This window comes from Neolamprologus multifasciatus, chromosome 5, assembly GCF_963576455.1.
Source record: "Neolamprologus multifasciatus chromosome 5, fNeoMul1.2, whole genome shotgun sequence".
Classification (NCBI taxonomy): Eukaryota; Metazoa; Chordata; class Actinopteri; order Cichliformes; family Cichlidae; genus Neolamprologus; species Neolamprologus multifasciatus.
Genome location: NC_140443.1, coordinates 18,876,622 through 18,899,354, shown reverse-complemented (window position 1 = coordinate 18,899,354; position 22,733 = coordinate 18,876,622). Strand labels below are relative to the sequence as shown.

At 40.6% G+C, this 22,733-nt stretch overlaps 4 protein-coding genes across 5 annotated transcripts; 2 read left to right on the top strand and 2 right to left on the bottom strand.

Moving 5' to 3' along the window:
- Positions 1 to 341: 341 nt before the first annotated feature.
- On the top strand, positions 342 to 7,271 carry p4htmb (prolyl 4-hydroxylase, transmembrane b). Its single transcript, XM_085158577.1, has 9 exons — positions 342 to 1,317; positions 1,402 to 1,483; positions 2,518 to 2,708; positions 2,824 to 2,920; positions 4,111 to 4,273; positions 4,350 to 4,535; positions 4,782 to 4,872; positions 5,044 to 5,167; positions 6,478 to 7,271. The coding sequence occupies exons 1-9, from the start codon at positions 979 to 981 to the stop codon at positions 6,699 to 6,701; spliced, it is 1,497 nt and encodes a 498-aa protein (XP_085014703.1). The 5' UTR covers positions 342 to 978; the 3' UTR covers positions 6,702 to 7,271.
- Positions 5,478 to 14,453, bottom strand: slc26a6l1 (solute carrier family 26 member 6, like 1). Its single transcript, XM_085158602.1, has 17 exons — positions 13,663 to 14,453; positions 13,436 to 13,575; positions 12,955 to 13,331; positions 12,695 to 12,859; positions 11,889 to 12,041; positions 11,496 to 11,578; positions 11,244 to 11,391; positions 11,017 to 11,130; positions 10,606 to 10,683; positions 10,409 to 10,504; positions 10,183 to 10,289; positions 9,937 to 10,006; positions 9,768 to 9,860; positions 9,353 to 9,463; positions 8,126 to 8,539; positions 7,794 to 7,848; positions 5,478 to 7,713 (listed from the first exon to the last, which is right to left on the bottom strand). The coding sequence occupies exons 1-17, from the start codon at positions 13,902 to 13,904 to the stop codon at positions 7,400 to 7,402; spliced, it is 2,760 nt and encodes a 919-aa protein (XP_085014728.1). The 5' UTR covers positions 13,905 to 14,453; the 3' UTR covers positions 5,478 to 7,399.
- A 137-nt stretch (positions 14,454 to 14,590) lies between these two features.
- kbtbd12 (kelch repeat and BTB (POZ) domain containing 12) lies at positions 14,591 to 18,517 on the top strand. The gene is made up of 6 exons (XM_085158568.1): positions 14,591 to 14,726; positions 15,083 to 16,239; positions 16,331 to 16,601; positions 16,782 to 16,932; positions 17,060 to 17,257; positions 17,353 to 18,517. Exons 2-6 carry the CDS (start codon positions 15,167 to 15,169, stop codon positions 17,520 to 17,522), a joined length of 1,863 nt encoding a protein of 620 aa, XP_085014694.1. The 5' UTR covers positions 14,591 to 14,726; positions 15,083 to 15,166; the 3' UTR covers positions 17,523 to 18,517.
- A 4-nt stretch (positions 18,518 to 18,521) lies between these two features.
- iho1 (interactor of HORMAD1 1) lies at positions 18,522 to 22,215 on the bottom strand. 2 transcript variants are annotated; one of them, XM_085158583.1, is made up of 8 exons: positions 22,092 to 22,215; positions 21,826 to 21,892; positions 21,462 to 21,600; positions 20,127 to 20,263; positions 20,000 to 20,048; positions 19,809 to 19,893; positions 19,526 to 19,641; positions 18,522 to 19,426 (listed from the first exon to the last, which is right to left on the bottom strand). In XM_085158583.1, the coding sequence occupies exons 2-8, from the start codon at positions 21,876 to 21,878 to the stop codon at positions 18,719 to 18,721; spliced, it is 1,287 nt and encodes a 428-aa protein (XP_085014709.1). In that variant the 5' UTR covers positions 21,879 to 21,892; positions 22,092 to 22,215; the 3' UTR covers positions 18,522 to 18,718. The 2 variants fall into 2 exon arrangements, with proteins under 2 accessions (XP_085014709.1, XP_085014710.1); XM_085158584.1 differs by having other exon boundaries at positions 22,067 to 22,204.
- Between the last annotated feature and the right edge of the window lie 518 nt (positions 22,216 to 22,733).

Genomic DNA, 22,733 nt, shown 5'->3' with positions numbered 1-22,733 from the left:
TGTAGCTCTTTGAACCAAACAAAGATGGCAGCAGGAAGTGACTAGTTGGCATAAGTACAAAAGCTAAATATCCATTCATTCAATACATGAATTATTAGGATGTTCAGTAAATGTTCGTATTACTTAATTATTTACTTAATTATTTTTTGGAAAACTGAGCATCTTATCCCAATGAAGTTGGGATGATTGCTTGATCAGACATCCAGGTTTAGGATAAATGACAGTCCATTCAAAACAAAACTTTATTAAAACCATTACAATACATTCAACATTTAGCCACCTAACATATTGAGACGCTGGACCTTTTGTAAGCAGAGGCCCTGCCCCGCACTGTGTGGAAATCTTAAAGACGGGGACGCGTTATTGCCGGAGGTCGCCAGAGGTCAGCATTGCACACTGCACATGCTGTTGCTGTCAGCGGGGAGTTGCTGTTACGGCGTGTAAATAAGATCGCAGATTTCTTATTTGCAGTCGAAATAAAGCTGATTTTTTTTTTTCTTTTTTGTTGTTGACGGATTTCGTCGGTTTCAGTCGATGCGGGGTCAGCTTTACGGACCGCGTGTGTGAGATGAGTTTCGCAGTGCTTTGGGATGCGCAGTGCGCTTTGCTGACTGGAACTGCTGCAGTGTAAACAAGACTGTCCGAGGCTGCAGCGCTGCTATCTGCACAATAAAACATACACAATTCCGCTCATAGCTGACTTCTAGGCTCGGAAAAAAAGAGCTGTATTTTCGCCGCGAAAAATCAGACATCTTTTTTTTTTCCAAAATGCGCAAGGATTTTGGTTAATTTTCTCCAGGGGAAGAAAAAAGAAACTGGAGCTCTTTAGGGATTTTCTCTCTTTTTAAATGTAATCAAACTAGACATCTGTCACTCGGCACATCTGCTACTTCTGGGGACACATAAAAGGTTTATCTCGTCGCCTGATTAAACAGATGGACCTTGGCTGCTGAGGACCCAACAACTCCTCCAGCCAAGATGACTGACAACCAGGAAACCCAAGATGCTGCTGCTGAGGACACGTCTCCGTCCGGGAGCGCGACCTTGCCGCTTCGTCAGCCGTGCGAGCGCCTTTCCTGCCACAAGAGCAGCGTGTGCTCCCGCTCCTACTTTGTGGTAGTGATGGTGTTTTTTCATGTTTACATCATTAACGTGATCGCGCTGCTTTTCTACGTGCACTACAACAGTGGGCAGGAAGACGCGAGCCGAAGTCGTGATGCTCCCAGCAGCGGCCACCAGCGCCCCGAGTCGCGACGTCCGCCATCGAAAGACGAGCTTCAGCGCGATATTTCTCTGCCACGGATAGAGGGAATAAGGGTGAGTTAGGGTGAGTACTTGAGGATGATGATGATGCATCGCTCCTTCTGTCATTCTCTCACACGCCTTTGATTTCCCTTTCAGGTGGGACATGTCCAGAAGGTGTCACTGGTGTCAGGGAGACTTCACGAGATGAGGACTTTGAGCCTGAAACCGCTTCTTTTTGGTAAGAGGCTGCACAGCCACGTAGCTAAAAGAAAATAAAAACGAAGATCTGCCTCAGATGCCCAAAAGGGGAATAAAAAAAGAAGTGCTGCAGCTTACACTTGGCTACTTTACCTTAACATAACCCAGACTGGGCTGAGTATTGTGCTACATCCAGGACTTCATAAAATAGGCAAGTAAGTCCTAAGGCAACTACTCTATTCAAAGTCGGTCCATTGCACATGGGATGCAATTAGGGTCTCACAGCTGACTGGGTAAAGGGCAGAAATGCATCTGTACCTGAAAAACATAATGCATCAGCGCACAGCATGCAGTGAGAATGCTTTACAAGTATTATGAAGTGGGTGAAATGTAGGCCTGTAGTCATTTGGATTGCTTCCTGATCTATTCACGTTTTGTTTTGTTTTTATAAGTAATGCGATTTCCTGCAGATTTTAAAGAGCTGACTCAAGGTTGATATAAGAAGATTTTCTGTAGGTTGAACTTTGGTTTGACAATATTTGAAATTTAAATTAGTCTGATAGTTATGTTTTTTTCCTTAATCAAGTAAATTTTGAAAATGTGAGACACAATATTCAGAATTTCCAAAAGTCAACAAGTCCATCTTTTAAATCAGTCAACAACTGGTTAAATTCCAGCCTGAGGAATGTAGCCTGACATTATAGAGTGGTACTTGTATGGCATCATTCTACTCAATTTGAGGACTCAAAGTGTTTTTCTTTTACCGGTCTCATTCACCCAATCACATTCACACTCATACACTGCTTTTATCTATACCTAACCACCGTTTTCTAACATTCATGTACATACTACTATTTAATGCAGGAAATTCAGGGTTCTTGCTCAAGGATTCTTTGAATTATGGGGCTCCATCCACCAACCTTCTGACTGACCTTCTTAACCAATTGGTAGATGACCCTTCCTACCACACTTTCTAAGCTACCCCATTAGTTTAAAAAGAGAAGATGAAGAATCAGACAGATAATGCTGTCTTAATTTCCTCCGTAGTGTTTCTTACTTTTTGTGTTTCTGCAGAGATCCCGGGTTTTCTGTCTGAGGATGAGTGCCGTGTGGTGATGCAGCTTGCCCAGCTGAAGGGTCTAATGGAGAGCCAGTTAATGGTACAAGATGGTCAGGAGGAGCTGGCCAGGGAGCTCAATCTCAGCCCAGAGGAGATCTTTAACCTTCTAGATATTAACCAGGATGGACAATTGCAGCTCCATGAGGTGTATGTCAGTTTGTGGACTGAGAGGCATAGTGCGCAACCTGAAGTATTTTTTTGTTACTTTTTGCTTCAGAGGTCTCTAACTCATTCCATCTTAAACACTATGACTCCTCCAGATACTGACTCATTCTCGAGTGAGAGATGGCATCTGGCTCACACCAGAGAATCTGCGAGAAATTTATGCTGGGCTCAAAGCTGACAAGGATGGCAATGGTAAGAAATTAACTTAATTAATCATTTCCACCAAGACCTTGTAAAAAAGATGCAAGGTAATGTGTATTCTGATTTTCCATTGAGAATTTACTTCACCTTGTATCTTTATCTCACGTGTCTCAGTGCAGCCCTTCACATGATTTGCTGTTATTTTTATAGGCTGCAGTGCTTTTGAGCTCTCAGGGCCACAGTAATTACCTCCTTACAAAAACAATGTATTTGTGGATGATTTTGAAAAGATTTTAGGTGGCAACTAAACTTACTTATCTTCTGCTATACATTTAATTTCTTTTCCAGTACAACGTTTTCAAGCAAGTTTCAGTGCTATATGTCCATGCTAGTAACAATGATGTGATAAGAATCTTAATCAAATATTGAGCTCTATTTAAACATAAAAGAGAGTTAAAGAGGAATTAAAGAGTGTAACTAGCAGAAAAGTGCTGCCAATCAGAGGTGTTGATTAAGTGATGTGGTGGGGAACTTGTGAACTTGACCCTGGGACTGAGGAGACAAAGGGATGGAACGTAGAGAGAGAAACATGGGAACAGGAAAGGGGAAAGCACACAGAGCCACACTACAGCTGTATTAACTAGACAAGACAGGGAATGCAAACAGACATGGAGACAGAACACGGGGACCGGACACAGGGACATGACTCGGGAGACAGGGATCACAAAAGGGACTAACATCAACCAAGGAACTGTAATAGAAAAATGCATAAGAACTAGAACATAAACCACTTCACTAAACCCACAAAGCTCAACACAGTGGGTCATCGACCCATGAACCATGACAGGTGTGTTAATGTGAGGCCATCTGTCCAAAGCTAAAGCTTGGCTGATACTGAGTAATGCAACAGGACAATGATCTCACTTACACCAACAAATCTACAAAAGGACGGCTGTTAAAGAAAAGAATTAAGATCTTGTAATCGTTCAGTCAAAGTTCAGAGGGTCTGGAGGTAACAGAGGCTTCAGGAGAGCTGTGCAAAAGTTGCAACAAGTTCTAACAAACCTCAGTTAACTGAAGCTACATTACTAAGAAGAGTGTAGAGAATTCTGCCGCAACAATGTGAGACACTGCAGAAAACAATTGCTTCAAGTTATTGCTGTTGCAGGATGTTCTATGAGCTAGAACTCATAGAACTCTGAAAATGTTCATATGACTGTACATCCTCATACTTTGGGTAGGTTTGCTGAGTCTAGAAGAGTTCAGGCTTCTGAGCAACGATGCTTTCCAGCGCTTCCTGTTGCAGCGCGGGGTGAAAAGGAGTCAGCTGGTGAGAAACAGCAGACACACGTGGTTGTACCAGGGCAAAGGAGCACACCAGGTCCTCCAAGACATCAAAGAGAGGTAAGAAAGGCAAACCGTTACTGGTATTCATCCTGTGCTTACATTTATTTAAAACATTTCTTTTCACTTGTCAAAGGGTGATTCGCCTCACTCGACTCCCACCCACATTAGTGGATCTTAGTGAACCTCTTCAGGTGGTTCGCTATGAGGAGGGGGGACATTACCATGCCCACCACGACAGTGGCCCAGTCTACCCTGAAACAGCCTGTACACACACACGCCTTGCTGCAAATGCTTCTACTCCTTTTGAAACATCTTGCAGGTGAGAACCTAGAAGCAGCACTTCTTAACAAATATATCCACGTTTGTTCACATATGAATTCATCTGTCTGACATCATTTCTGAACTACTCACTGTTGCTCCATTGTGACAGCTGGCATGCTAGTTTGTGTGACTCAACATTATCTTTCAAAAAATTGTGCACGCTTGTTGTTTGTGTGTGTGTTTGTGTGCTGTTTGCTTGCACTATACATGTGTGTGTCAATTTAAATCTGTGTTGCACACTTAGGTACATCACAGTTCTCTTCTACCTGAATTCTGTTGATGGGGGCGGGGAGACCGCATTCCCAGTGGCAGACAACAGGACCTATGATGAAGTGGTGCGTAATAGTCAGGAAAATGGTCAGGAAATGTGTGCAAAGTGTCCTGCAAACGTATTGTGTACGTTCTGCGCATGTGTTTCATAACTGTGGCGACTCACACATATGTCAGCAACTGCACAAGTATGACATCAGGCAAGCTATGTGACTGATTTTGAACATGTGTTTCAGTCTCTCATACACAATGACGTGGATCTTTTGGACACCAGAAGGAATTGTGACAAAAGTAACCTGAGGGTGAAGCCGACCAAAGGGACCGCTGTTTTCTGGTACAACTACCTTTCTGATGGAAGAGGTGGGTAAATGAAAGACAAATTTCCAGTAAAAAAGCAAAAAGAAAGTGCAGCAAACCAAACTGCGTATTATTTTCATTACGTATTTCCAGTACACAGATTGTGTACCAACATTCAAATACAATGTTTATGAATGACTTCATTCATAAACAGTGCAGGTACATAAATTTGTAGTTTTTGTACCTAATTTTGTTTTCTGCTCTCTGAACAAATTTAGAAATGGCTCAGACCATAATAATAACAAATGACAATGATCTGTTCTCGCAGAATTTAAATATACATCTTAAAAATACTACTACTTACTATTTTTACTACTACTACCCTACTAATAATGATTGATTAAGTAATCAAATTAATATTTTTCCTTAACTTTGATGTCCAAGCTTCTTTTTTGCCTTAGTGCAAGCTTCTATCTTACAGCATTGTCCCGCTTTCACCTACTCACGTCAAGATAAACATGTTTCCATATAAAGGGAAATTTGTAATATACTCATAGGATGCAGATTCCACTGGACTGTTGATTTAAATTGATTCAAATTCCCAAACAGTTGCATGCGATGTGAAAAAAATTGGACAGTGCACACATTTGTGAATCCAGTAATTTTGTGCAGGGTGAAAAAGTTTCTGTGCACATTAGCGAATGAGTCTCGATGTGTAATTTGCTTTTTTTTCTATGAAAAGAAATTCATAATCTTAGTAAGTGTTGAATAAGCCTAAAAATCCACCCTAAGAGCTTACATAGACTCAGTATTTCTTGGAAATTAGTGCATACCAACAGTGTTAACATGTTTACAATGTTAGATTTGCATGCAAACGTTTGAGACTAAACAGTGAATAGAGGCTGTTAATACTGATGGTTCACTCTGGTATATGATTGGTTGGTTTGTTGTCATAGAAACATATATTGGAGACATATATCTCATGGTGATGTTAGATCAAAGTGAAGAATACAGTAGATACAGTGTCAGGGATTCATGAATGTCTTTACCACAGTTGACTTTGACTTTGGTGTCAATAGGTAGAAGTAGATGAAAAAATAATGGACATCTGTACAGTCCTGATAGTTGATCAAATTGTTTACGCAATTAAAAGTTAAATGAGATCAAGAAAATATTAGAACTGTTGTTTTGGAGCCTAATAACGTAGAGTTAAATATTCATGTTAATACAGTGATAAATACTTCTAATCTGAACTGCAAAATGCTCTGGTTGCCACCAAAGTGTCAGTATGTTAATGTAAATTTGATTTTTAAATTAAAATAGTTAAAGGATGTTTTTAGTCAAAGGAAAAAAAACACATTTTTTCTTATTAGGTTGGGTGGGGGAACAGGACGAATACGCTCTGCATGGAGGTTGTATGGTCACCCATGGCACTAAGTGGGTTGCCAATAAATGGATCAACATTGATCCGGATTACCAGAGGCAGGTTCGCTACCAGCAGTTGGTGTTACAACAGCCAGAAGAGGAAGAAGATGACGATGAAGATCTGACTATGAACACAGGAATACAGAGTCCTAGCATCCATCAAGACTTGTAGCTTATCTGCCAAATAATACAAATAAGAAATCCCAGCCTTCCTCAGTCCTGTGCACAATGTCTTTGGTAACACCCCTTGTGGCCAGTATGTAGGGACAAGATTTATTCAGGGAATGAGGTCACAGTGGGTTTATGCAACAGTAAAGAGATGTTTTGTTGTTATATTTTTTTGCTTGGATATTGCTATCCTGTTATTTTTATCTACCAAAACCTCGTGTGTTAGAAGTATTGCACTAGAAACACAGTCAAGGAGTTGCAATTTTAAAAGCTTTTCTTTGCATGCGACAGATGTGCAACAATTGCACTTGAAAACTGAAAACAAAACCCTTTCAGTGTTCTACCTTCTTATTGCTGCCATTACCAAAAAATAGGCTCACACACTGTCAGTGTGATGCATGTTGCCTTTGTTTTTCTCCCTTGAATTCATCGGTATCTTTTCCATGTGGAATGCACAATACATGAAATGCACAAGATATCTTCCAGATTTCATTTTATTTATTATGTATTTATTTTTGAATGCACTCTCACTCTCCCACATTGAATAAAATAAAGTGAGCTCTTCTGTCTTGAACACTAGTCTTTCTTTTATGTAAGTTAAATAAAAAAAGTGTATGAAAATGAAGGAGACACCCTTATCACACAGTGGGATAGCTCAGAAAGTAATAAATTGATATTGCATAAATTCATTATTCCTTCTACTCAACGTTTTTCCACATGTGTTTGCATGAAGGCCTTAAAGTTTCGTGCTGGTATGCAGCTCCTGCAATCAAAAAAGTGTTTTAAATATTTAATCGTCAGCCATAACATATCCATACCCAGACGGATGAAAGTGTTTGAAAATGAAACCTGAATGCTGGCTGGACGTACCACTGACGGCTCATATCTTGGGATGGTTGTCGCTCCACGATGGTTTAGACAGTGGAGCACAGCGTCGTGTACGGAGGCAAAAAGATGCCTCTTTGTTATTTTCTCAGAGAAGAAGTCGCCATGCTCTAATTGTTCCACCACAGAGGCTGCAAACAAGAGTCTATGAGTGAATTATCACCACCATAAAGTGCAGCACAATACACCTGCAGCAGCAGTATTCACTTACCTTGACAACCAGCCATGTAGACATCTACATCAATCTCACTGAAGTCCTGGAAAATCTGTCGATATAATAAACCTCTGTTATTTCAATAATTTATATTAGAATGGATCTTAGGGTCAATTTTGCTGTGACAAGCTATGAATCTATTACAGAAAATTTTAAACACCAGCATTCAAAAAGTATGCTGCTCTGTGTCTATATTTGACATTGCTATTTAAAAACAACCCTTTTTCCCTGAATTATCTTAAAGTCTTATGGTTTTGTTCCAAGCTTTTAAAACAGCATAAAATGTGTGGGTATTTCACTCATGAAATAATTGCCTGCTTATCACTTACATTTTTCATGGTCTTGCTAGCCACTGTGTCAATGAAGTTAGCTGTGGAGAGGTCAAGAATGATGGAATGAATATCCCAGGTCCATTTGCCCAGGGAACCCAGAGAGATTCGCTCAAGATCCTGGCTCAAGGTGTCCTCACTGCTTGAGCCCAGAGTGGTGGTGTCCCCATCCTGCAGCTCAGACATCCATCCTAAGCTGGTGCAATCTGGATCTCCTCCTTTGAGGTATTCCCATCTACCGTCTGGTGTTCGGGGAGTGGTTGGGATGACAAACACTGTCCCGTTTTCCCTCTCAGTCCCACCCTGCTCGTCCTCCACTATAATGGTCCCATCTATGGATGTTTCTCTCCAACAGCCACCCTCTTCCTCCACAGAGAACTCTGAAAGTTGTCTAGCTGCCCTCTGTGCTCGTCTCTTAGGAGTTGGATATAAAGGAAATTATTGTTAATATTAGCTGTGAAGGTTTTAGGTTTAGAGGAGTTGGGCTACTGATGGCCCACATCTTTCATTATTCTTTCGACTGCTCCCTTTAGAGGTCACCACAGTGGATCATCTGTCTCCATCTCACCCTACCTGCAGCATCCTCTTCTATTACACCAACCCTCTGCATGTCCTCCTTCAGTATATCCATGGATCTTCCTCTTTTTCTTCTGCCTGGCACCTCCATCCTCAACACTGTGTTCAGCATATCCACCATCCCTCCTATGGACATCTCCAAACCGTCTCAGCCTTGTCACTCTTACCTTGTCTCCAATACCGCTCAACTAGAACAGCACCTTTAATATACTATATATAATCCTGTCCATTCTGGCCACTTCGAGTGATCATTTCCAGCTCTGCCACCTATAAATTGGCCTCCTGTCTTTTTTGTCAGCTCCAAATCGTGCATCATAGCATGTTTCACTACGTCTTAAACCTTCCTTCTCACTTTTTCTGCTGACCTTCTGTCTCAAATCACCTCTGACATTCATCTCCATCCTGCCTGCACTCTTTCGCATCTGTGTGACTCATATTATGTAGAGGACATATACTGGTTAAACTGGGAAAAGGTTGTTGAGGTGGAGCTGCCAGGCAGGAGAAAAAGGCCCAAAAAGGAGGCTTTTGGATGTAGTGAGAGATGACATGTATGTGGTTTGCATAAGAGAGGAAGATGCAGTGGGCGAGAAGAGATGCTGCAGTGACCCCTAAAGAGAGCAGCTGAAAAGAGAATAAGATACTGAACATTACTTCTCTCTTGGCCTGCCTCTTTGCCCGTCTCTCAGCCCGTCTTTCTCTTCGTTTCTGTTTAGCCTCCTGCCTCCTTTTGTAGATAATCATTTTGCTGATGTTAAGCCCACTCTGAAAACAGGAAGAAGAATAAAATACAGGATGAGGATAATATAAATTTAAGAATACGAAACATGAAAAATGCACACAAAAAAGGGTAGGGATCTTTAATTGTCTGGTTTTATGTTCTCAAACTGCTTTTGTCATGTGTGATAATAAATGATTGGAATTGGGACTGACAGGGTCATTTTGGTGATACATTTCTTTTTCCACTGTGCAAGACGATTTGATTATTGATCAAGAAAATAGTGAATGATCAGACTATTCAAGAGATAAAGTCACAAGTTGCAGTCGTGGGCATATCATTCTTACAGACCTTTTCTTTCAGGGCTTCCAGGTAGAGATCAGCATTGGCAAAATAAACTGTTGCAGACGAGCGGAATATAGTAACACCTGGAATCCCTCTCGCCTGTCAAACACAGAGACATCGTTAATTATTTGGCAGTCAAGGGAGACAAGCTTTTACTCATGGCTTTCTGCCTCACCTCTCTGTGCATTTCTATATCCACATAGAGCTCTGTACCTGGAATATTTCCCAGAACAGAGTATGTCGGCCTGAGAAAAGAAATAAGAGCACTTAATGTGTGTGCACATTATGTTTGCATACAGCCAATTTGTCTAATCTGGCAAATCCTGCAGTCTAACATCTTGTCCCTAATGCTGCATCTCACAAACAGCATGACTGACAGACTGCAGAGTGAATTGCTATGATGAGGTGAGAGGTGTCTTACAGCTGAGTCCTGAAGATAACCGTAAACAAAGCAAACGTGACGGATGCTGCCAGACCCAGGTCAAGATTGAGGAGCAATGTTGATACCCAGGTGACCAACCAAACCACCTATGAGACACAGGGTTACACTGCATTATCCCGTTCCTGTGACAATTATTGTGAAACTCTGTAACTACATTTCAATATGATTTAAAATGATACACGATCACAATGTGTTATCCTCTCACCAGGTCGATCTTGCTGCTCCTCCACAGTGTAACAATGTCATAGTACTGCTTGAACATCCCTTTCAAATTTACAAACACAATTGCTGATAGGACGGCCTAAAGCAACAAGAATAGTCAGGAATCTGGTCAGAAATGCCAGAAAATCTGTAAAGCATCATAAAAACAGTAAAGACATGCAGGTTATAACACAATCTGACCTTTGGCAGTTCCTGAAACAGTGTCCCAAGTTTAAGTATGGTCACTAACACAATTAGAGATGAGGCAACTCCAGCCATCTGCACAAACAACACAAAGATATGACAGCATGTGTGTAATACATATATTCCTAACATTTAGCAGTCCCCAAACAACTATTTGATTGCTTCTTGTCTCCATTTAGCTTTGGGTTTGCATAATAACTAAACATCATAAATGTCAAATTTCTGGTTTACTATCCTTTTTTTCCCTATTTTTTTTAAATTAAGGTACTCAACTGGGACATATTTGTAGCCAGTTTGCTGTACAGCTCTCGCACATGCAGCGCTTTTTTGGAATGACTTTGGCTTGTGATGTAACGCTTATTTCTAGGCTGCCTCTGTGTAAAGTTTTAACTTCAGGTGATCACTCACTTGTGTTTTGACCCCAGTTGTGTCTTGTATTAGACTTCGAGACATAGAGGAGCAGACAGAGAAGCACTGAAAGAAGCCTCCAACTGTATTACTCAGACCCAGCGCCACAAGCTCCTGTGACAGGGTGGAGACAAAGACACACAATTTGGAGAGAAAAAGATGAAAATAACAGATTTTTACTGAATGTAGAAAAAGTCATGGATTATTTGTTCTGAGGTCTTATTCACCTGGTTACTGTCCACCTTGTATCCATGTTTTAGTGCAAATGTTTTTCCAAGGGAAATAGTTATGGCGTATCCAACAATGGCCAGTGCAAAAGCATCACCAATAACTTCTCCGAAAAGACTCACATCTGGTACACTGGGGGAGCTTAAACTGGTGCACAGGTGGAGGATATGAAGGAAACCAGTTAGTTCTAACATGCTCGAAAAATAACTTAAGCAAAGTGACAGCAGTAGAAGATAAAGTTAAATGCATACCCACTAGGAATTTCTCCAACAACTGAAATTGTGTAGTTGGTGTTCAAGTGGGCATAGGAGGATATCAGTGTCCCTGCCACAATCTAAAATGATCACAGCAAACACGAATGTCACAAACATAAAGGTGCAAAGCTAAATTTTGCAGCACATGTCTACCTTAAAAATCAATCATTAAAATTCAGTCATTCGTATGACTAAATAGATGATGTGCACTTAATTATTAGCCATAATGTTTTGCCATGAAGTGCAAAAAGAGAGAGGCCCCTACGGTGCTGCTGATTCAGCTGCTCTTTTCCACTGTGTCTGTGCTTTTTCAGCACCGCTACATCAGCACAGAGCACAGAGGTGATAACCTAAAGAGCAGCCAGAGAGGTTCTCCTCCGGTCAACTTACCGTGATAAGCTCCACTGGGATGGGAACTGGCAGCTTTGAACTGAGAAATGAGTTGAGCTCCTTGGCTGCAATTAGAAGCACTATAGTCACAACGCTGACCAGCAGTGTGGGAAGATGAGTGTTTGGCAGCAAAGAGCAAACATCCTTCAGAGTCTGTAAAATTTTTTAAAAGTAGGAGGTGGTTATAGATTTAAGCTATATCTCTATCTATCTATCTATCTATCTATCTATCTATCTATCTATCTATCTATCTATCTATCTATCTATCTATCTATCTATCTATCTATCTATCTATCTATCTAGATATCTATATATATATATATATATATATAAGGTTATATAAAGTGACATAAAAGTGACATTGTACTGATTTTGCTCATATTAAGTCACGAGTACAGAATGGTGTCTTTGACAAGCCGTATTGCCTGCAAAGGTAGAAATCAAACTATGACAGATAGCTGATTTCAGTTTATCACATGCCTTGTAGTTAACTCTGGAACCACTCAGTACTTTTAAATACTTTTTCCAATGTATGCTTTAGTACTCTGAGACAAAAACAGATTAGGATGTGTCAAATCAGAAAAATCATTAAAAATGCATAAAAGATGTCTAAATGAAAGAGACAAAGTCCTAAAAGCATTTGTGCTACTTAGGTGAGAGCATATATGCAGCTCCTCTGTGAGTGTCAGTGCTGCGATTTAACACATACACTCAAGTTGTTCCAACACATGTAAAAGAATAAGGTAAGACTGTTTTATTAACAGAAACACAGAGAACACTTACTTACAATACTTCATAGTACTCACATACACCAATGACAGCGGACCACTAAACCGCGTAGGGAAAACTCCAAAGATGTACTTGAATTGTGCCACCACAGCATGGGCTGCTGCAGCTGTTGTGTAAGCTCGCACCAGAGGTTCAGACAAATATGTCCCCACAAATCCAAACTTTACCACACCCAGTAGCACCTGTAAATGCAATATTTTCAGTACGTATGTGTTAATGTAGCTGTAATAGCAAAATAGGGTGTTATTGTTTTCTGAGATGTTCCAGGTTTGCAAACCTGAATAAGTCCTCCTAGCACAGTAGCAGCTGCTGCCACTTGCACCCTGTATGAGTCCCTGGCAGTCACATCTACCTCTGCAGTGATGTTGGTCCCATTCGCTTTCTGGAAATCTACATCCGGAGCAAGTCTTTCTGTCACACTACCCACCATGATGCTGAGCACCGTAAATGTGCCTGAACACAATAAAACATAGCAACTCGTGTTATTACAACAGTTACCACAGCTGTCATGGCACAGTGTATGTCTCCCATTTGCATCACTACCTATGGAAACATGGCGTGATGTTCCAAAAAAGAAGTAGACCAGTGCTGGGTAGAGCGATGAGTAGAGGCCAAATACAGGAGGTAAAGAAGCCAGTAATGCATATGCCATACCTGTAGACGGCAGATGTTTTCTTACACCAGCTGACAGACAGGTATGTTTAAGGAGCTATGCTATTTGAATACAACTGGCAAGTCATACTAAAATATTCCCATACCTTGTGGCAGGTGCATTATACCCACACTAATCCCGGAGATGAGGTCTGGCATGCCGTAGTCCCAGACTGAGTACTTGGGGAGCCAGTATAACACAGGCAGTCTCCTCACTATACTTTGCTTGAGGTAAGGTGCGTTGCATCTGGGAGGAATTTGAAGAATTCAAGAAGAAGAACTGTGAAAATCTTTGTGCTGTAGAGCTGCTGGTAGGTATTCTTTAGGACCTTACCTTAAGGAATTCTTTAGCTGCTCACTTAGAGAAGAGTGGATATCAGCATAGGATTTCCTCTGTGTTACCTCTTCCAGTTTCAGTTCATCAAGCACATCCCTCTCCACTCTGAATCTCTCAGATCTGCGTGCTGACTCCATCTGTCTAACTCTGTCTGAGTACAAAGATTCTTTCTGACTGCAAACGTGCAACCAAAAGCAGATTCCAGAGAAGTGTTGTGGAAGCAGCAACTGCATCTGCATATGTACACCATATTGCCTAATGATTAACTACAGCCAGGATATTGTGGGCAGAGCTATTACAAAGATAGTGGACCGGATGAAGCAAAATATGTCATTATGTGCTGTAAATAGAAAAAGGTTAACTCAGTGATCATGTGTTTCCATTCATGTTGTTTTATTTTTTTCCATTCAGCAACAAAACTGAAGCTAATGAACCATGAACTGTCATTTTAAACCCAGCGTACCCAGGTAACTATTTAATGAAGTCTTCCTCAGAACAAAGTGACAAAATCAAACATGGGTTCTTTTAAAGCTTTACGTCCCTTTTTATGAGAAAGTCTGATTTCTGAAGCTTGTGCACACACAGTATGCACTGGGTCTTTAAGAGAACACAGTCATGAAATCTGAATCCAAACTCAGAGCAACATCTCATGCATTTCAGAGCGGCATGCATGTAACCAGGGCAAACAACCTGGAAAGAATTTCCCCAAATGGTGGGCAATTTAATTCTGATGAGTGAAATTATGAATGACAACATAAAATATAATAACAGTTATTGTTGTGACTGCTTTAAAACCTTCTCTTCAAGGATCACTCAAAACCTTCTGACCCACTTGTTGTCTGCCACAACACTATCTATTTTTGGGTTACCAGCTCAGAGGGCAGCAGCAGAGGAGGGGGTACATATCTTTGCCACGCATTTGCTCAGGCCTCTCTCACCCCACCGACTGTGACATTCGGCAACATCAACAACACATGTAGCCTGTTTAAAAACAGATATGCACTGGTCTTTTTAGACTGAAGACGGTCTTTTTAGTACGCCAAGAGGAGCTGATGCATTTGGTAAGACTGATTTTTTTAAAGGGAATAAATGCTGCAGTATGTGTCTGCTGTCATAGTGATCTGTTACAGTGTGCATGTTACTTTGCTTCTACACTTCTATATGTTGATCTATATATTGTACACAAAGGCTAATCTGAAAATGGCATGTCATCATGTCATGATGGTGGTGAAAATATAAGGCACTGCTTAAAGTCTCTTTTAGACTGTACTGATCTTAACTGAAACATTACTTCCTTTTTATCCACATAAGCTTGATTTGATCAAACTTTTTTAACCAAATTTCACACTATCATGCACCAGTGAAACATCGGGAGTGACAACCTTTAAATCTGTGTGCATTTTCTTCTGTTTTTCAGAAAAAGCCTCATTAGTTGTTCAGGGTGTATAAAACCTCCTGTTTAAATTTGTAAATAACATTTTCACCGACGTTTTGAAGCATAATGGATCTTACTGCTAAACATGGGCTGCTGCTGCTCGACCAGCTGAGGAAGATGAGGGACGCTGAGCATCTGACAGATGTGGTGCTGGTTGCTGAGGGCGTCAGCTTTCCCTGTCACAGAGTTGTCCTGTCCGCCTTCAGCCCATACTTCCGTGTTATGTTCACCTGTGGCCTGCGTGAGTGCAACAACAGAGAAATATTCCTGCGTGACACTCCTGCAGACAGCCTGGCCCTCCTCTTGAATTACATGTACTGCTCAGATCTTCCTCTCACTAATGGCAACGTACAAGGCATCTCCATAGCAGCTTTTCTTCTACAGATGGATGATGTCTTCACTCGCTGTCAGCTGCACATGATGGAGAACATGGATGCTTCCAATTGCCTCGGTGTATATTACTTTGCCCGTGACCTCGGTGCAGAGGAACTTGCTGACCAAGCTCAGCGCTTCCTGAGGCAGCACTTTGTCCAAGTGTGCCAGAATGAGGAGGTCTTGGAGTTGGAGGCCCATCAGCTTGGAAAGCTTCTGTCAACTGACGATCTGAATGTGTCCCGGGAAGAAACCATTCTGGATGTGGTCCTTCAGTGGGTCAAACACAGCACCCTGGTGGATGGAGAGGTACGTGTTCGGCATCTCCCAGAGCTCCTGCGGAAGGTCCGTCTGCCACTGATAAACCCTGACTACTTAAGAGAAGCAATAAAGAGAAACACAGCCCTCCTGGCTGATGCTGAGTGTCTGGAGATTATGAACGAAGGACTGGAGGCCACGGCTTTGCATCCCGCGGCTGCACCACGCAAACTAAAGCTGCGTTATGGCATGGAGACCACAGATCTGCTGCTCTGCATTGGCAATGACAGTGGCGGTATCAGGTCAAGGTATGGCAGCTATGCTGAGCGCAGCTTTTGCTTTGCACCGTCCACAGGGCGAATTTATTACATCACCTCACCTCGCTACGGAGAGGCTCTGGGGTATGTGTGTGCTGGGGTTGTGACTGAAAGAAATGACATCATTGTAGCAGGAGAGGCAAGTGCTCGCAGAATGGCACGACAGAAAGACACCAGTGTTGAAATCTGCAGGTAAGAAAAGATATCTGACAGCACTTGACTGATTTGCCTTTGGTTACCCCACATACAGAAGATACTAAATGTTGCCAGATTTGATTTCCAGGTACATGGTGGAGGCCCAGGGAAGCTGGGAGCACCTGACATCAGCAGAGTACCGTGATTCTTATGCTCTAGCATCACTGGGAGACACTCTATACTTGCTGGGTGGCCAGATGAAGCTGAAGGACCAGTTTCTCATCACAAACTGTGTGGAACGCTGGTCTCTGCAGGGTGGACCCTGGCGGAGCGCAGCACCCCTTCCTATGCCTTTGGCCTGTCACAGCGTGGTCAGAATGAAAGATCGCCTTTATGTGGTGGGTGGTCGAACCCCACAGGTGAGGCAAAATAAAAGAAATTCATTTTTTAGCTGTTTAAACACATTCACTTTAAGTCTTATAAACTAAAGATACTTCTTTTACACATTGAAGGAGAGCTCTTACTGTGTCCCTATGTGACCCTTCCCTGACTGCACCTGCTCTGCTTTGTCATATCATTGCTCCCCTTCGACCTTCCAGTCATACCGGATGGATGAGGAGCCCGACTGTCTTAGTAACCGCCTCTTGGAGTATGATCCAAACACCAACAAATGGACAGAGCTTTGTCCCATGAAATACTCAAAGTACCGCTGCAGTGCTGTAGTACTCAATGGGGAAATTTATGTGATGGGTAAGATTAATTATTTTGTTAAGCTGCCAATACATTTGAAGGTATTTTATTAGTGCCATTATGGTGGCCATCCTCTTTGAACTGCACTGATTTTTGTCTTTGGGAATGTTGCCAACTTCTTTCTCAGGTGGTATTGGTTGTGAGGGTGTGGACCGTGGACAATCCCGTCACTGTCTCAACGCTGTGGAGATTTACAACCCAGATGGAGATTATTGGAGGGATGGACCTCCTCTGCCATGTTCTCAGCTTTCACTGCGTACCAATGCCTCCAATGCTGGTGTTGTGGGAGGAAAGATTTATGTTTGTGGATATTACAAAGGAGCAGGTAATGAAAAAGTATCCATACCTATTATGCATAAAATATTTAGCTTTTTCCCCCCCTGTGACTGTATTTCCACTCTGTGTATTAACTATCCTTAGATCGCCATGATGACATAACAAAGGACATTCTGGAGCTAGACCCGTGGGAGAACCGGTGGACTGCAGTGGTTCGGCGTGCTTTAATGCATGACAACTATGACGTCTGCTTAGTGGCAAATCTCAACCCAAGGGGACTCGTATCCCCACCTGCAGACTTAGTAAAGCTGTGACAGCACTGTCAGTCAGATCAAAGTCTGCGAAGGAGAATTAGTGAAGGAAATTAATCATTAATGCACTTATTGCACAGCTTATGGCAATCACTTTTTTCAAGCAAGAAAGCTCTTAGTACTCTGCATGAAAGAGACGTCTATGGTTAATTGCTTGGTTGCACACCGGGAAGTAGGAAAGCAATTTGTAAATACAATATATTTGTTGCTTCTTAATGTGTTGTGTAACAGCTGCAAAGCGGATTATCCCAAACCTGCAGCTGTGTAGTATATCTGGAGTGTTATTAGCAGCTCCAGGAAAGGATTTTCTTTGAGGGATATATGATTATAATAGTGGACTTCACACTTTGATAAAAATAAAAAAAAATGATAGCAAAATTCTGGCACTCGGCCTGTTTTTGACAGGAAAAAGAATTTTCAAGACAACCATGCTGAAGTTTGAAGCCACTTAAAAAAGTTATTTTTTTTAAATTAAAGCACATTCATATTTATTGAACATATTCTTTTAAGTGCAGTGTAAATGGCAAGTAAGGAAAAAATGAACAGTTTACCATAAATTACATATATTAATTCTAATGGCTAAAATCAATGTAGGTGTAAAGGCGTGATTAGGTAACCACCACTCCTGTGTTCTAAGAGCCCAGTGCAAGTTGAACATGTTTAAAGATGCACTTAATAAAGCTGCAGTAAACTTGGTCATGTGTGTGTCTGGACAGACGAGGGCAATATTTCTTCTTTCTTTAGAAACTTGGATGATTCTTGCTCTAAAAAAATGGTTATTAAATGCATAAAATTGAAAAGAAAGAAAATAATGCTAAAACACACCCTGGGTCTTACAGATGTTTGTGCCAGTTTGTGAAATGTCAATAATCTCTTTCTCAGACTGGGGGTCTCTGATGCACTTTCCACCTGAATAGCTGTGCAATTAGGTTTCCTGGCTGCTTTCCTGCTCTGGTTCTGGTGTATATATAAATACATATAATAAAAAAAAAAAAGAAATGATAAGGTCAACAATTTTAATGCTTTGTGTACAACACAGTGCTCATCTTTTTACACAAAGACAAAAGGGAACACATTTCCAAGAGAACACAGGTCAGAACTAATAAATACAAATAATAAATATAGATATACTTTTAGTATTTTCTCCTCTATGCTCTGAAAATAAATAAAGAACGCATTTTGGCACCTTTAATTATTCTTTAAAAGTCTAATTCAGAATCAAACAGCTGCCACAAGCTTCCTGGTTGTACAGTGGAGCCCTGCTCTGCTGACAGCTTCTCTAAGATGGGATCTATTTCTGTGAGGCACACAGAGGTGCTGCTGTCCTGAGACCAGAAGCTCAGAGGCGTGATGAAACAACCTTCAGTTTCACTGGATCTCCTCTCTTTGTTAAGTGGCACCAGACTGCCTGGACGGACACTGTCCTTGCTGCTCACCGTGCTCATGTCACAGCTCTCAGGTTTCTGCTGTTTGTTCACGAGAGGTTGATGGTTTTCATCCGAGACTGCACCCTTACTCCTCTGTGACAAAACCAGGGGTCTCTTTTTGGGCCTTCTTTGTCTCTGAGTGAATTTCTGCTTTCCAGCGAGGTGGCTGCCAATACGACGGGGAACTTCAACCTGATGTTGTTCAGCGTTGTATGATGCACATGTAACCTGTGTGCCTTCAAGCTTGCTGTTGTGCAGGATGCTGGACACTGACTCCTCTGGTGCTGGTGACGTCTGCATGGCGTTATCCATCACTCCCTCAGAGCGGGGTTTGGACAAGTGCTCTGAGAGTAAGGCGCTGAGCAGCTTCAGGGCCTCTTCGAGCATGTGTCCTTGTCTTCCCTGTTCCTCTCTCAAACCCTCCAGACTACTTTTTAAGTTCTGCAGATGTGAGTCAAGCTCTGCTACAGTGTCTCCATTCTACAGGGTATAAATGAACAGTTATACTCCTCACTCATCAGAAACATTGCCAATTAAATCTCATTTCAAAATAAAGAACACAATAGACAACATCTTCACCTTTTGCACTGTTTCTTTAAGTTGTGTCATCACATCCTGTTGGGAGTCCATATTATTTACCAAAGTCTTAAACTGCTGGGAGATGTGGCCCTGATGATTGTCCAAATTATTTTGCACTGGGATGAACAAATAAAAACATTAAACACAGAATAAAAATGACAACGGCGTTAGAAGTGGATTGCTGCTTGGCAAGCAGCACCATCTGCTGGTGTTAATATTTCCTTTTCAATACATCAACTTAACCATGTTTTATAAAAACCCACAATTCAACAAGGAAACCTACAAGTTGATGTGAAACTGTCAATTTTTTCAGAAACTATTTGGCACACTGCTGCGTTTCTCTCAGTGCCAGCAACCAGCTGTTGAATCTGAAAAGAGAAGTAGTTTTGATTTTTTTGTTTTCAAATTAAAAACATTTTAAAGAGAAGGTAATCTGAATTTGAATAACTAGAATCAGTTTACATTATCACTTACATTGCTAAGTGTTTCTCTGATATGCTGGCATTCTTTGGCTAAGTGATCACTGTTAAAGCAAAAAGCGGGAAAAAAAAGGTTACGTAGGGATTTAGAGTTGCATATTTGAAATGACAAAAAGACGCACCTGTCCTTTTTTTCTTTTGCCTTTTTCTTGTCTTCTTCAAATTTATCTAGTATTCCTGAAGTTCTGGTTTTATCCTTCAAGTCTCCAAGGAGGAGAGGCTTAGTGTGATAACTGCTTGAAAACTTTGGGTCACTCCCCTAAACAGAGACAAAATACAAATGTTAGGAAAGCAAGAATTATTTAATATGTTTGTATGTGCGCGCTTATGATCCCATTAGTTTTTGTCACACACATAAACAGCTTTTATGGCATTGGAAATTCAGAAATGCTTATTTTTCATACAATGAACACCTACTCATTTCTTTACCATATTGTCTTTGTCATTTAAATATTTGACATTAATGTAAAAAAGGGCTAAGCTTTAACAATTTACAGGTAGAGTTAATTGGCTTTGGAAAAATCCAGATTACAGACAAGAGTTAAAACTAAATAAGAGCATGCTAGAAATTAACACAGTATTGCAAATGAAAATAGGAGAGCTGCAGCTCTATAAAAAGAGAATAATTAGCTGAATGAAAACAGGTGATCTGACTGGGGAATTGGGTTAACAGTAATAAGTGTGATGAAACAAAGACAGTAAAATGCACAGTGGTTTCATGTAAAGAAGGGCTACAGTCAAAGACCTGTAAATGTTAGTACAAGTGGGAGCCAAAGTTATAGATTTGGTTGAGTATGTAGTTTCAAGACTGTATAATATACACAAAGAAAATGCAAACCATTACTACAATATTTGCCTCGTCGTTTGGCCTTTTGTGAAGTTAACACGGTGGAGGGAAAAAATCAATACAGCATTGTATTGCAATTTTGATAGAAACACCAAATACTGATATTTTATTAAATAAATTTAAATATTCTTGGAATACTATGAACAAGAGCACTCATCTCCTGAAATAACATCAGGTGAGATCTAACAGATTGTCAACATGTTGCCATCAGTGTGAATGAGTCTTTGTCAATGAGCACAATTCGAGGGGACTTGACTCAACTGGCCGCTAGCTGACTGTAGTCTAGTTATATTCCCATAGAACAGAAAGGCTGGTGAGCACAAATAACCACAAAAAAAATATCCAAAGTGAGATCACTTCTCTTGTATTGGATAAAATAGACATTTACAAAGTTTAACTGTGAGGAATAATTTGCGTTCAAAATAAGGTGACAAATTGCAAAGTAAGTTATTGCAGTACTCCGACATTAAAAATTGCAATAATATCATATCCTCATTGAAGTATTGTAATACTATCATATCGTGGGGTGTTTGGTTATTCCCATTTCTAATGCTTGGCTTTGCATTTCGTAACCAAGAACCATCTGCAAGGTGAACATGGGAAATCCTACCTCTTGTGAACTTTGCTGGGAATTTCTGGAGGACAAACTCATATCCTGAGATGCACTCTGAGAATTTTCATGCCAAAACTGAGACTCAAAGAAGATCTGAGAGTCTGACAAACTGGAGAAACCACTGGTAGATGCATTTCTGTTTGCATTTTCATCCCCATAAAGTGTAACAATAGAGAAGAAAACACAAACACAGTCAAATTATGTAGCAAAACCATTTAGTAACGTTTTATTTTATAAATTGTGTTTACATAAAAAACTTCAAATGTTTTTAGAATTAAAGGGAAAATAGCAATGTTGTATGTCAATAACAACAGAGATTTAAGAAAAGAAAAGAAATCGTGTAGTGGCACATTTTAATTACCTGCTTCCAGTTGGGATATTTAGCATTTCCTTTATATTTCTTATATGATTCATTGCTTTTTGGTTATCTGTTTGTAAAGATAATAAGTTAGCCACAGTCTCATCTAACTGTCATATTAGCAGTACAGTAGCTGACAGGTAGATATTAGAAAGTTGTTCACAGCTAGAAAATCAATAAAGGCCTTCAGTAAAAAGTAATCTTGTTAACGTTAGTGTGTATAGATGTTATATCAGTAATTCACCACTGAAATATATTATTTAAATTACCTCACAGTTCTTACAGATGTTATTATTGATAGCTAGCTGTGTGGAACGTAATTAAAACTCCCGCCATCTGCAGATTCTGCGCTGCGTTCAGTGGCCGTCGGAATGTGTCCAACTGCAACACACCTGAATAAAATTAGTAGGTCATTATTAGTAAGACTATAGAACTTGATTGTATGCTGAGGTGGCAGTTTAGCCATTTGATTTATGTTACAGCAGCTCATGAGTGAATGAACATGGTGCAATAAAAAGTACTTTTAGAAGTACATTTTCCAAACACATTTGCTTACATTTATGTAAATTTACTTGAGTAGGGTTAGGGGTCCCCACCTCAGCATCCAGTAAAGTTCTATAGAGTCTTGCTAATGATCTACTGATTTTATTGAGGTGTGTTGCAGCAGGGACACCGGTCCTTGAGAAAGTTTTTCTTATCAGAGATACTTTATCAATCCAAGTATTTATTGACATGCCTTGCTCACCTACCCATGGATCTATCGGCATTTATTTTCAAACATCTGCAGAAATTAGATTAAAGATAAAAGCAATACAACAAGCTAAACAGGACTGTAAAGTGGTCCATTATTATTAAATGAATTATTACTAACACAATATTGTTTTGTACTTTGTTTAAAAAAATTCAGTTAC

Excerpts from the sequence above, each read along its gene's own strand:
- p4htmb (XM_085158577.1), top strand. The coding sequence starts at position 979 with ATGACTGACAACCAGGAAACCCAAGATGCTGCTGCTGAGGACACGTCT. Across the intron at positions 1,484-2,517 it reads CCTGAAACCGCTTCTTTTTG|AGATCCCGGGTTTTCTGTCT; the intron begins GTAAGAGGCTGC and ends GTGTTTCTGCAG. Across the intron at positions 4,536-4,781 it reads CCTTTTGAAACATCTTGCAG|GTACATCACAGTTCTCTTCT; the intron begins GTGAGAACCTAG and ends TTGCACACTTAG.
- slc26a6l1 (XM_085158602.1), bottom strand. The coding sequence starts at position 13,904 with ATGCAGATGCAGTTGCTGCTTCCACAACACTTCTCTGGAATCTGCTTT. Across the intron at positions 7,849-8,125 it reads CTAGCAAGACCATGAAAAAT|ATTTTCCAGGACTTCAGTGA; the intron begins GTAAGTGATAAG and ends TTATATCGACAG. Across the intron at positions 7,714-7,793 it reads CTACATGGCTGGTTGTCAAG|CCTCTGTGGTGGAACAATTA; the intron begins GTAAGTGAATAC and ends TCTTGTTTGCAG.
- kbtbd12 (XM_085158568.1), top strand. The coding sequence starts at position 15,167 with ATGGATCTTACTGCTAAACATGGGCTGCTGCTGCTCGACCAGCTGAGG. Across the intron at positions 16,602-16,781 it reads TGGGTGGTCGAACCCCACAG|TCATACCGGATGGATGAGGA; the intron begins GTGAGGCAAAAT and ends TCGACCTTCCAG. Across the intron at positions 17,258-17,352 it reads TGGATATTACAAAGGAGCAG|ATCGCCATGATGACATAACA; the intron begins GTAATGAAAAAG and ends AACTATCCTTAG.
- iho1 (XM_085158583.1), bottom strand. The coding sequence starts at position 21,878 with ATGAATCATATAAGAAATATAAAGGAAATGCTAAATATCCCAACTGGA. Across the intron at positions 19,642-19,808 it reads TGACAGTTTCACATCAACTT|TGCAAAATAATTTGGACAAT; the intron begins GTAGGTTTCCTT and ends TGTTCATCCCAG. Across the intron at positions 19,427-19,525 it reads TTAAAGAAACAGTGCAAAAG|AATGGAGACACTGTAGCAGA; the intron begins GTGAAGATGTTG and ends TATACCCTGTAG.